This window comes from Etheostoma spectabile, chromosome 13, assembly GCF_008692095.1.
Source record: "Etheostoma spectabile isolate EspeVRDwgs_2016 chromosome 13, UIUC_Espe_1.0, whole genome shotgun sequence".
Taxonomy (NCBI): domain Eukaryota; kingdom Metazoa; phylum Chordata; class Actinopteri; order Perciformes; family Percidae; genus Etheostoma; species Etheostoma spectabile.
The window spans coordinates 29419622-29432087 of NC_045745.1; the positions used below are offsets into that span (position 1 = coordinate 29419622).

Sequence of the window (12466 nt, forward strand, 5' to 3'; positions counted from 1 at the left end):
TTTTAGAAAATATATTGTCTTTTAATTGGATGTAATATGGCACTTAAATTAACTAAAAAGGCCTAGGTTTAGTTTTATGACATTGATAGTTGGATGCCTAGTGTGTATTTAGTACACCATGTATTGTTAAATGAAGCTTGTATTTGCCAGAATTTGCTAAAGGTTGGATTGGGGAAGCATGGAACGAATGCAATTACAATGTTTCTTTTAATTAAGGGATGATGATGAAGAGGATGATGACGAGGAGAGCGAGGAAGAAGAGTCCCCTGTTAAGGCAAGCAACAGTTACTTTCAGCTTGGGTAGTTTCCGCTGAACGTGCACTCCTTTCTCACTAACGGCTGCTCATTGGTTACAGGCCAAGGCGACCCCATCCAAACAACCAGCCCCCGCTCAGAATGGCAAGAGTCCCAAACCAGGCACTCCAGCCACAAAGCAGGTAACATTAGATTTTATAAACTGTACTTTTTTTATTTTTAAATCCTCTGAATAGCATATAGGGGACTCTAGTTACACTGTTGGATGTAGTCTGTATAATAACTATATCCTGATGTCCCAGGTTGTCTTGAAAAAATAGTGAGTGCATTACAGGGTTATGGTTAGTAGGGCTGTAATCAACCAAAGAAAATCTTGGTCAACTGTTGTTGTGAAATTTTCGACAAACGACTGGGGGGGAATGCAAGATTAAACAACTGTACTGTCCCGCAGTACTTGTCCTTGTAGGCTATTTGCAGTATATTAAATCATTTTTGACCTAATTTTTTTGCACTAAAATGCCTATTGTCTGTCGGCTCTGACAGCGCTGCATCAGCGCCCTGTGTCCTCGCACAGAAACGCTGGACACGGAGACACGAATAGACTATTAGTTTAAAGCTTTTACTCTTAATTGTGCTGGCGCTGTATATTAACAAGTTCTTAAAACCTCAGCCCTCCATAACAGCAATGAGCCTCATTTCCTGAGAAATAGTCGACCATTCCTTCTTTGATATTATTTTTTGCGGTTGGATGGTAGAGGCTTAACATCCAGCGTGGTGTGGGGGGTGTCCGGGGGAACGCTACCGTCGTTGTGGGTGCGGTGGTAGTTATAAAACAATTATTAGACTATGAAGTATGCCAATTCTGATATGTTCACATAGCCTACTCAAAACAGACCGGGCAACCTAACGCAGACAAGTTAGCTTACTGTTTTTAGGTGATATGCCATTTTTGTTGCCAAGCTGCAATATGAAAACTGTTGCTTGCAAACTTTGCATTCATCTTTTTCCCGTTATCTATTTTTGTAAAATGCTGCCACACTGGCGACGTCTTCGACATAGTAGAGGAGGACTGACTGGAAATTAAACACTCACAATTAAATATTCAGCAAACCACTAAACCAAGGCTTTCTAGTTCATTCTTCAATTTGTACCCAGTGGGTTGGTCTAATCCAACAAAAGAGAAAACAAGGGCGATGTTCTGAAAACACCCCCATTAGCAATTAGTGCTTTCCACCCATAGACCTGATGAAATAACACGGTAAAATATCAACCAATCAGAATATTGCTCAAGCCAGAACGTACCGACCAATAAATCGACTAGTCGACTGGGAGATTACAGCCCTAATGGTTATATAAGCACTGTTACACAAGGAGGCCAGCAGGCTCTTTAAATGTTTTCATTTTCCAAATCAAAATGGTGGGCTTTGTAAAGTCTTAAATTTGCTAAATTATTGTGTTCTAGGTCTTAAATAATTTTAAACAGCTCTTACTTTTCCTACATAATGCTCATTGAAATGTTCCCTTGATTCTGTGATGTTGGAGTTCATTTTACTGGTCCAAATGTATAATTTGATGTATTACGGCTACCAACATGCAGCTCATATAGCAGCCAATCAGCTTTCATGTTGTCACAGGTCTCTTTTGGCTGGTACCAGACATAACACCCATTTTATTCTTAAGCTATGGAGAGGTGCAAGTTTAGATACTTTGCTTGAACAAACAAACTTTAGGGCTTGGTTAAAGCCAGTTGCTAACTGTTATATAGGTCTTACATTTATATTCGTAATAGTCTTCAAAAGGTCTTAACTAGATTGTTCTTTTAAAAACTAATTCATGCTAACTCTTGTACAATTTAATTTCTCCACATGGTTGGACAAAAAACTTTAAAAAAAAAAAAAAGTTCCCTAATATATATATGTCCTGTTAATTATAGGAAAATACCCCTAAAGGAAAGGGTGGCAAGTCTCCGAAACCCCCAACAACTGCCACCACTCCTGAGATTAAAGCCAAGATGATGGAGTCAGTGAAGAAGGTCTGTCTTTTTCTTACATTTTTTGTCTTATTACCTTAAAGTGTAATAAGTATGTGTGAAGAAATAAATAATAATAAAAACATAACATTTTTAACATTCTGTTCTACAGGGAATAACATTACCCAAAATCCAGTCCAAGTTTGAGAACTTCATGATAAATAATCACAAAGTCTCAGATGTCAAGGTACAGTACAAGTTTATTATACACCCATTGTCCTAAATAATCTTGAAAAATGTATCAAGAAACCCATTTCAGTTCATTGGCCTTGACATATTTTATTTTTATGCCTAGTATGTGTTTTGGCCTTTATTTTGTTACATTATTTAGTAGGTCTCAGTGACCACAGGAAATGTGCCTCTTTCAAATTAAAAGTTGGATGTTGTCAGTTTTTGGTCCTGGTTAAAACTGGTCCACTTTGTTGCTCTTTATCCATTGTGTGGTCTGACCACTAGGAAGCTCACAAATGTGATGTTAAATAAATACATTTACATCTCTTTATGTACAGAAGCAGATTAGAAAAGAGACCTTGCAAAGTGCTAACTTGGTCTTTAATATACCTTTTGTAATTCAACGTCTGAAATGTCTCACGCTTTGGCCACAGTTGAATAGTGTTTTCTTTTTTTTCTTTTTTTTTTTTAGGTTATTGCGGAGCTGTGGAAATGGAGACAGACGTTGAAGGATGATAAATAAGTCCCTTTTTTCTTTTTTTTAATTGAGCTGTTTATACCCATAGCACCTCTCAATTCCTCTGAAGCCAAACTAGTGCCTCACAAGTTCCTGCTCCACCTGCCCTCCGGTACAAGGACACTCAAGAGAGTGATGTGGATGCCGACAGTGCACCGTGGAGTTGCTTTGTCTTTTCTCCTCCGTCACCCTTTTATTGGGGCAGTGAAATGATTTGGTTTGACAGAACCCTGGGAGAGCCAGCTTACAAATTTGCATCTTTGTAAATGTGTAAATAAAATTCTCGCTAGATTGTTGGTACCCGGGTATGCAGAATGTCTTCATGTTTTATATATCCCAAAAAATAATTTGGCCTTGGCAGGGACAATAAATGCATTGTATCATTATACTCAACACACATAGCAACCAGTTCCAGAAACAATAGAGCATCGGGCAGTGGCGATTGCAATACTGACTTTTTTTCTTTCCCTAGTATTGTCAAAAATAAAAAACCTGTGCGCCATTGGAGATGTTGAATGTTTATGCTATTGTGAGATTTCCACGGCCCAGATCCGATACTACAAACTGTCTCCCTACTATTTTAGTCTTCAGTCATTTTACCGTCCAGAAGTAATCAACCATTTGGTATTAAGCAGCCCGCTGTGAAAAACGTTACACATTAAGTGCACTGTAAGTAAGGACCTGTCCGTTTCGGTCCTATGTATTTTTGTGATTACCATCCACAGGTAGTAATAGCTGAAAGGTTAATGTACGAATTGACTGAAAGTACAAAGGAGTTAAAACGGTTGCATAAAACTTCCCAAACAAGGATTTGCAGATAGGTTACAAAGTTCCCACCTGTACTGAAGTGTAATGAGGCTAGACATTGTGTTCATGTAGCCTGTTAACCCCATGTGTGTGGGGTCTGTTAAAGTAGATCATTCCATGTTCTCGAGAAATAAATGTTTGTCTTAAGTGCTGTGGGTTTGGATGGACTAGAACAAAGATTCCTTTATTAAAAGGAATATAATTGCTGTTTTTCTCTGCAATAAAAATGATTTTACATCCTTTGACTATAAAGGCAGCTACGATTTCTTTTGCATGTGCAATGTTGTACTAGCTTTAAAAAAAATTAGTATAGACTGCCATTTCTTATAATGGCTTGATTTTCTCTATATGCATGTAGGCAGAAGTTTTAGTAAAAACACAAATGCTGTTAGGTGCCCTGAAATCCCATAAGCTATTGAGGAATATGCCCCATATGGAATATCACCCACCCAATTTCCAAATATGTTTCACATTGATTTATACTTTTTACATTATGATGTAATTCTAACTAATTGGCAGCCAATTCTTCTTTGCCTTTTCAGTACTGTGATTAGATCAAAGGTCAGATTGCCAACCGGCTCCAAAAGGGTGTAGCTTACTTGGGCCGTTTGTGACCCTTGATCACATAATTTGTGTATAGCCGTGCAGTCATCTGACAACGAAATCTTCCTGAGCTGTGTTCTATAGGCATTCTGAAAGTTTGAAGTGACAGAAAGTTGTCTTTTTAACACACGTCCAATGGTGAAAGCAGATATTCCTATCGGGATAGTGTATTAGCAGGATATATTGCATTTTATTTTGTCAAGCTACTTTAACGGTAAGATTAATTAAATATGAGTTATGACTACTGAGATATAAACCCTGTTGGTGAGCCAAAGTGTGTGTACCAACATTCTAAATTAATCTAAAAAACTTACTTTAAACCACTTTGCAAAGATGAAACTTCAGGACAAAAAGCCTGGCTGAACCATAGACGTTACATATAAGTGGACAGAGCATCCGGTTTCGAAAAGTGCAACCACTGCGGAAGTAACTTAAACCTGCATTCTATCTGAATTCCTGCAGGGGCGACAGCGTGGGTTGCAAAGAGGGTGGTTCAATAGAAGTCTATGGCGAAATGAGCCACTTCTCACATTGATTTATTACCTCAGTAAACCGCTTCATAATGAGTTTATGGTCTCGATCGCTAGTTTAAGTATTCTGCAATACAGAATGATGTTCATTTTTGAAATTACGGTCTCGTTGATTTTAAAATCGGCGATAAAGCCGGGGGTGTTTTAGGGCGTGGCTATGATGTGATTGACAGTTCTCGGCCTGTCAATCATGACAGAGTGTTAGCAAAGCTTGTCCACGGCACCTGAACTTCATTTTGGGGGTTGACTGTTTCATCGCTGTGGCTGTGACATTTTGGTCGGATAATAATATCTTGTTCAGCGGTCGGTTGCACGGCAAGACACTCAAAGGAATCGGCAGTTCAGTTTTTCCGGTAAGTAAAATTATATTTTGTTTTAATACAGTTTTTCGTTAGCCAACGTTAGCATCTCAATTAATATCAGTTAGCTAGCTTCTAGATTGCACCTTGCTAAGCAAGCTAGCGGGCTAACTAATAAGGCTATGCAGACCGTATAAACGCATGCAGTCTATGTATAAACGTATTAAAATATATTTAATGTTACAGTCGAATACAGAAGGTATGCACCGATCTCGCCTGTGATCTGTTGATCTGTAATAGGTGGTATGAGTGCTAATCGATGCGCATGTAATGGTAACGTTAGCTTAAAATCAAAGCCTGATGTAGCTAACATTATATTGCAAATTCATAAACCCTGTTAGCACGGGGTAAGATCAGCGTGGAACAGCGTGTGATTCAGACATAACCCCTCATATCTTTGTGTGGCGGATTTGTACGTCAAACGTAGACCTGCTTTTGAGTCAAATATATGTATTCCGAAAGTCTGGGCAACGTTACCCGGAGGCGGGCGAAAGACGGCCATGGCGAGGCCTGCACACCCCCCCCAGTCGGGGCTGCGGATCTTTCTGGGCGAGAGGTTACAGGCACCCTGTCCCCTCGCCGCGGCAGCACCCACAGCATCACCCTCACCACACGGACTAAGCTGCGGGAGGGAGCGCGTTGACTTGGAGACGGAGGTCTCGGGTGGGGAGTGGGTAGATTGTTAGCGATAAAAAGGCGCACATGAAACAATAGACATTATTTTACGATTCGTTGGGGTATGACATTATATAATCTATTAATATACATTTCAATCATTTTCATTACAGATGCATACAGCAGATGTGGTGGCCTTGTTAGTGTAAATTGATAGTATGAAACCTTTTGGATGTGAGTTAATGACAACAATGAATTCTGTTCCTAACAGACTTCCTTTTGATGAGGAGGCTGAAGCAATGGTTGGTGAACATGAGGAGAGAGAGACCAGCAAATGGAACCACGAAAAGTCACGTCTGCTGTTCACACTTTGAGGAAGATCAGTTTTTTAGAGACAAGCAGGTATTATTAATTTAAATAAATAATTTAGTGTGTGTCTCAAAATTAGCTCATATATTAATATAATTAATTGTGATCTACCGTGTAACTAAGTTTGTTTTACTGGAACTACAAAGGTATCCCCACTGAAAACTGAATGAGCAGAGCCTCCAGAAGGAAGACGAGGTGTATATAGCCTCCAGAAGGAAGACCTGGTGTATAGAGCCTCCAGAAGGAAGACGAGGTGTATAGAGCCTCCAGAAGGAAGACCTGTTGTGTAGAGCGGCGTATTTGGTGCCATTTCATCTGGATGTGGAAACCAGAGCGTTGACCACATCCAAAGTTCTCAAATGTGTTCTGATTGTAAAAATGCCAGAAAATCATTTTTGGTTCAGCTTCTTCTGCTGGAAGGATGGACAATCTTTTGGCACTTGGTAGTTAGAGGTTCAATTTCTTGTGGTTGACTTAGTTTCTGCTGTAGTTTGAGAGGTGATAGTAGTAACATTAAGTAGTTTTGTGGATTAAAACTTTTATAAATATTAAACTGGAATAAAATAATGAATATACTCTAGCAGTCACAGGTGAAAGTATGTTTGGTAATTTCACATAAAGGGTCTTGTATATTTTATGTATTATGTACTGTTAGAATAATTTGAAATTGAATGTCCTTGGTTTAGTTTTCATACTACAAATGTCAGAACTAATGATTAAATCAAATGTCCTGATACATTGATTAATCTAGTTACTGACATTTAATAAGTTGTTTAATTCTCCTTTGCAATTTGTGTCATACGCTATGATTTTACAATGCCTGCACAGATTAAACAGCACCTAGTGCATTTTCAATATCTACTAAAAATGTTCAAATACACAAGAAAGCAAGTATGGTAAAATTATGTGTATAAAGCCAAATAGAAGACACTTTTAATCAATTACAAATTCTATAAATTACCAATGTCTTCTTGTATGACTACAATGCTGGAGTCCTATTATAGTTACTTCAGAAAAACAACAAATGTAGCTAGAAGGACCTTTATTTCACATTGAAATGGCATCAAAAAATACATTAACCAAACACTAAAGATTTTTAAAATATTGAATTAAATAATGTAGTTCACCTTTTCAAGAGTAAATTCCATACATAAATACTGCGTGGGTATGTAAAGGCAAACTAACTGTCACAAGACATGTCTGCATAATAAAGAGGTCGTTGAATCTCTCACACTGTTAATTACAGTAGAATGGTTACATTACAAATCAAAATATAAAAATACAGCTTAACATTTAAATCTTACAGCAATTGTGCTATCATGCCGGATACTGCAGGTGGAGGGGCTGCAGGTCCTCCTCCATCCCTGCAACAAGGTTGACGCCCCTGACATGTCTCAGGTCATTCCCGCCACAGTGAATAAGGAGGAGTCCGGGACAGCTCTTTTGTGGATGGTAAAGAAAGGGAGAAGTCTCCTCCACCGCAGACCAGCCAAGCAAATTTTAGCTATAGAGAAAAAGGATAAATGAACAGCACTCTTAATTACACACTATTTGAAAATGCTTTGTTACCTTGGCTTAGTTGTAAAAAAGTCTGATTAAAGTTTAATGTTATACAATATATAGCAAAAGAAAATTAACTAATACTATTGCTTATTTCTGGGGCATTTGGGGGGTGAACATGCCATCGTGGCTCTCAGCACTCTTATTTCTAAAAGAATGAAAGAATCATCAATTTCCATTTGAGCCCCTCATAGTTAAATATCTATGCACACTAGCATGTAACTGTACTTCATTAATTATCCAGGAGAATACACATGAATCAACAACAGTCTATTGTTCTTTAGTGTAATTGTAACTTAGTTAAAGGAGCTTATTTCTGCTAACATTAGCTCTTAACAGCATGTCAAGGTTAAATGCCCCAACTATAGACTGACAGGGCAAACAGTAGCACATTATTGGTGCATTATGGTTATTACAGTTAGCCAAACGTTATAAGAAACTTGGTTATACATGTGCTAACAGCGTTACACAATGATAAGCATTGATAATCGCCATTTAGCATTTCGCTGACACTACGTTTAAACTACGAGAAGTAAACTTCGATTAAAAAAATTAACGTTAGCATGTTTTACCATAGCTAGTTAAGCGGCAAGCTAACGTTACAGACAATTTACATGGTAACTTCAGATACGTTTACTTTACTTTGTTATGTGACTCTTATATGTTACATAACCATAGACTATATGGGACAAAGATATACTTAAAACCTAGTGAAGCTAAATCTTACCTTGAATTATTCAGCAACAGTTGCAACCAGATTGCCAGTGAAAGTGGTTAGCTAAGGTTACGGTAGAGCAGTGTTGCTAACTCTCAGCTAACGTCAGTCAGATCCCGCCCATAGACTGTATATCCCGCCCACCGGTCGGTGGCTCCTCTCTCACTCCGCCCTCTTCTCTAAAATCGTCACATCCGCAACCAAGATGGCTGCGCCCATAAACGCAAACTCGACGACTCATTTCTGATCTCCACAAACCAATGGGTGACGTCACACATGCTCTGTCCATTCATATTAACGGTCTATGGGCTGAACACACTTATCAATAGCAGCTAACAGCTAGCTCTAGCAGCTAACCAGGCAAGCAAGCTTCCCGCTAGCAAGAACAAGACAGGGTAGGTGAATTAAAACAATGTCTGAGTTGAAAACGTATCTAAGAACCCTGTTCATGTTGTACAGGCATATTAATTCTAATGTATGTCTGTTAAGAGGCACAAAGGCTCTCTAAAACTTGCCCCGTTCACTGCCGTTTTAGCTCAGTTGAAGTACAGTATACATGATTCAGGTCGGGGTTTTTTTTCAATTGAAAGTACTCGCATATTTCTAGCATTCCTGAGTAACATAAAAATTGCCTGGAATCCTCCTTTAAGACAAAACTACATTTAGACTTTGAAATATCTACTTGAAAAGTCCGGGGGAAGCAGACAGACAACTTTTCCTTTGCTTTTGGGTTTTGGTACAGAAGGAAGAATCCAATCTAAATTTAATTTACGTTTTGAGGAGATAGGGCACATTTTACCATTGGAGCCATGCTACACTGGTAGGCATTGGATATATTGTACTTTTTTTTTTTAATGTCCTGTGCAGCTTTTTAAACACAAGCAAACATCTCCTGCATAGGACTCCAGTCATTCACAATGTGTGTGTGTGTGTGTGTGTGTGTGTGTGACGACAGCTTGGGTAGTGGGTTAACAGACATAATAAGGCCACTTCTGCTTGTATTACCTTTAATGATCCAATAAATGATACAGCAGTGCATCATTTTCTGTCAGGGTAATAAAAGGGCAATGAACATTAATAACTCATTATTCAGTGACTCAGTAGCACAGCTGTGGTGGCTTTACCGTTCTGTTTAGATTAGACGAGCCAACAGATGTTTTGTGGTCAGAATTGTATGCAGGAAGACAAATGTTATGGTAATAGAGTTAAACTGATAGAGTTCTCTGGTGTGGTTGCATTGTGTGAGTTTATAGAACAGACTGGAATCAGACGGTTTGGTCCCTCATCATTGTTACTTAGATCTGGCCGGTGGGGAGGAAAGAATGATTAGAGAATGAGAACCACAGCAAGACACTGGTGGGTCTACTAAATTACAAGAATCATAACTTGAAGACATGACAGAGTGAGAGACTATGAGGTACTGTAAAAAGACAGGGGGAATAAAGAGATTTCAGGTTAAAATGTTCCACTGCAGAAGCAGCTTTTCCCACAGCTTAAAATGGATCCAAGACTAGTATAATTAATACAAAAAAAAAACATAATACACCAAACTTAAAGCATTTACCCACATACACCACAAGGTGGCATCAGAACCAAAGCAACTTTCATTTTCTTAGTCATGAGGCTGTGTACTGTACTGGGGAAATGGCTTCCAACCACAGTAAAATGCAGCTGATCATTTCAGGTTTTTACCACGGCCGGAAAATCTGCAACCCCCCCCCCCACCTGTTTACTCACACGTCATTTTTAAAACCCTATATATATATATATATATATAGTATAGTATATTTGAGTGTGTTCTTAATTTCGGCACATGCCAGAGGTGTCACAGCATCCATTATTGTGATTCAGTTTTCTTCTGAACTACTTTTTGTACTATTTGTGTATACTGAAGCGTCTTTTGGTTCCATTGATTTTGAAAATGTACATTTCACTTCCCTTTGAAATGTACTAAAACTTTTTCAACCGCTGTATTTCCTTGTATGCATGTTTACAATCATTATTTTCATGAAGGCATTTTAACTAAATAGAAAACATAATTTTCAATTTTATTATGTACAACAAACTGCAAATCAACAAGTATAAAAAAAAAAAAAAACTGAATCTGGCAAGTGCAGCAAAAACTTTTGGACTTTTATAAAAAAAAAAAAAAAAAAAAAAAAAAAAAAAAACACAGCAATAAGCCAAGACCATTCACACAAACCGCCATTACAGAACAAGTCAAATAGTCATTAGAAATGGTCATTTGTTACGCTGTCATATTAACAAAAACAAAGCCTTGGCAGGATGAGTAAAAGGATTCAGTATACTGCAATATATATAGTTACAAGTTCACTCCAACACTTGATTAACTCTAAAGTAGTCTACAGTGGTATTAAATGATTTGTAGTTTATGTAAAAATAAAAAAGGAACAAATGCATGGAAATAAAAATGGTATCAAATTGCTTCTGAGGCCAGATAACGAACTACAATCCATTCGGCCTCCACAGACAGATGGTCAGCGGTCACATTCTATTTCTATTCAGTGCATTCAAACCTTTCCCCAAAAGGCACTGTACATTGTAGCATGCAAAAATATATATTTAAACTTACCAAATTGATAACTTTCATTTTAACATTGTGCTTTATAGGTGTCAACTAAGCGGAAAGTATACAACATAGTATACATATCTGTAAGCAAGCACTAACTGTAGTTCAAGACAGGGCAAGGCCAGTATGCTCTTTAAAAAGTAAACAGCCATTATTTAAAACTTGAATGAGTTTGTTAAAATATTACAGTAACATCCCAGGGTATCCCTGAAGAAACTAAAAATATTAAATAAAAACAAGTACTGATCACCTAGCATTTCATATTTTCAACAAAAAAAAAAAAAAATCTTTGAGTTGGACTAGCACAAATATCAAAGTGTTCCTTCAGCCTCTAACAGTGAGTCGAGTCCTGCTCAAACATATTCCTTGCTGCTGGCGGGTCTGGAGATGGGATACTTGGGTTTGGCGGATGGTTTTCCTCTTGGGCAGGACGCTGCCAGCATGCCACCTCCCACGATAGCCAGGAAGGATCCAGCCCAGGCAATGAAGATGGCAGACCCAAACTCATACCTTCAGAAAGACAAGTTACACCGAGTCAAAATGGGCCAACCAATGGGAGGAGAGCTCCAGCTTACACACAACACATTTATCAGCACTAGAGTGGCAGGACACATGGATAGAAAAACACCAGTACATCTAACATGTAGAGATATTGTATTCTGCAAAAGAAAAGGTTTAGCTTATTGTTTGGTGGCACCTGTTCTGGTTGACTAAGCACATGTTATGTAATTAAAAGATTAACAACCAGCACCGTGGTAATTGTCACTTTTACATTTTCAATCTTGAGTGGCCTTGTGCAGAGGACAGATCCAGCGCATGAAGGTTGCGTTTAGCTAAACATTCTCATGCACTTACTTTGTGTTGACGGGGGTGAAAGGGTTGTAGAAGGCCTTGATGATGTCGTTAGCATACCAAGAGCAGGCAATAATGGCACACAAAGCTGTGGGAAAGCAATTAAGAACATCACTTAAAAACTGTCACTAGTCTGGAAAAAATAAATAAAAAAAAGATAAAAAAGGGCTTCTTACATCCAATCAGGATGATAACGCCACCAGCCATGGCAATTTTGGACTTTTTTGTTTTGTCATCTCCTCCACAGGTGGTGCACTTCATTCCCATGCAGGCTACACCCAAGCCAGCCGCCGCTACGATGATACTCACAATCATGAGGGCGCGGGTTGCCTGGAGGGCACCTGGACAAGAGGACAGAGTAGGATTAATCCATCAGTTATTGGACATATTTAATACTCTGTACACAGGGTCATGGGTGTGGCGACACTCGACAGGCTTTACCTGGGTAAAACTAAACATCACTTGCATTCAAACTCAATTTCTACAGTGATTGG

The 12466-nt window shown here is 38.5% G+C and overlaps 2 protein-coding genes and 1 long non-coding RNA gene across 4 annotated transcripts in view; 2 read left to right on the forward strand and 1 right to left on the reverse strand.

Moving 5' to 3' along the window:
- npm1a (nucleophosmin 1a) overlaps positions 1 to 3277 on the forward strand; it is an 8067-nt gene extending 4790 nt beyond the window's left edge. Inside the window, exons 7-11 of one of the 2 annotated variants that reach the window (XM_032533558.1) lie at positions 217 to 274; positions 357 to 437; positions 2189 to 2287; positions 2397 to 2471; positions 2928 to 3277. In XM_032533558.1, the coding sequence (XP_032389449.1) occupies positions 217 to 274; positions 357 to 437; positions 2189 to 2287; positions 2397 to 2471; positions 2928 to 2978 (364 nt within the window). In that variant the 3' untranslated portion in view covers positions 2979 to 3277. Of the gene's footprint in view, positions 1 to 216; positions 275 to 356; positions 438 to 2188; positions 2288 to 2394; positions 2472 to 2927 lie in introns of both variants that reach the window. The other variant, XM_032533559.1, reaches the window with a different exon arrangement.
- A 1867-nt stretch (positions 3278 to 5144) lies between these two features.
- LOC116700420 (uncharacterized) lies at positions 5145 to 6875 on the forward strand. The gene is made up of 3 exons (XR_004334647.1): positions 5145 to 5265; positions 6158 to 6288; positions 6402 to 6875. It is a non-coding gene; the product is annotated as an uncharacterized LOC116700420 (long non-coding RNA).
- Positions 6876 to 11269: 4394 nt separating this feature from the next.
- The window catches only part of LOC116700419 (claudin-7-B), a 4131-nt gene continuing 2934 nt past the window's right edge, over positions 11270 to 12466 (reverse strand). Inside the window, exons 2-4 of the mRNA XM_032533564.1 lie at positions 12149 to 12313; positions 11976 to 12060; positions 11270 to 11630 (exon numbers count right to left, since the gene is read on the reverse strand). Of these exons, the coding sequence (XP_032389455.1) occupies positions 11474 to 11630; positions 11976 to 12060; positions 12149 to 12313 (407 nt within the window). The 3' untranslated portion in view covers positions 11270 to 11473. The remainder of the gene's footprint in view (positions 11631 to 11975; positions 12061 to 12148; positions 12314 to 12466) is intronic.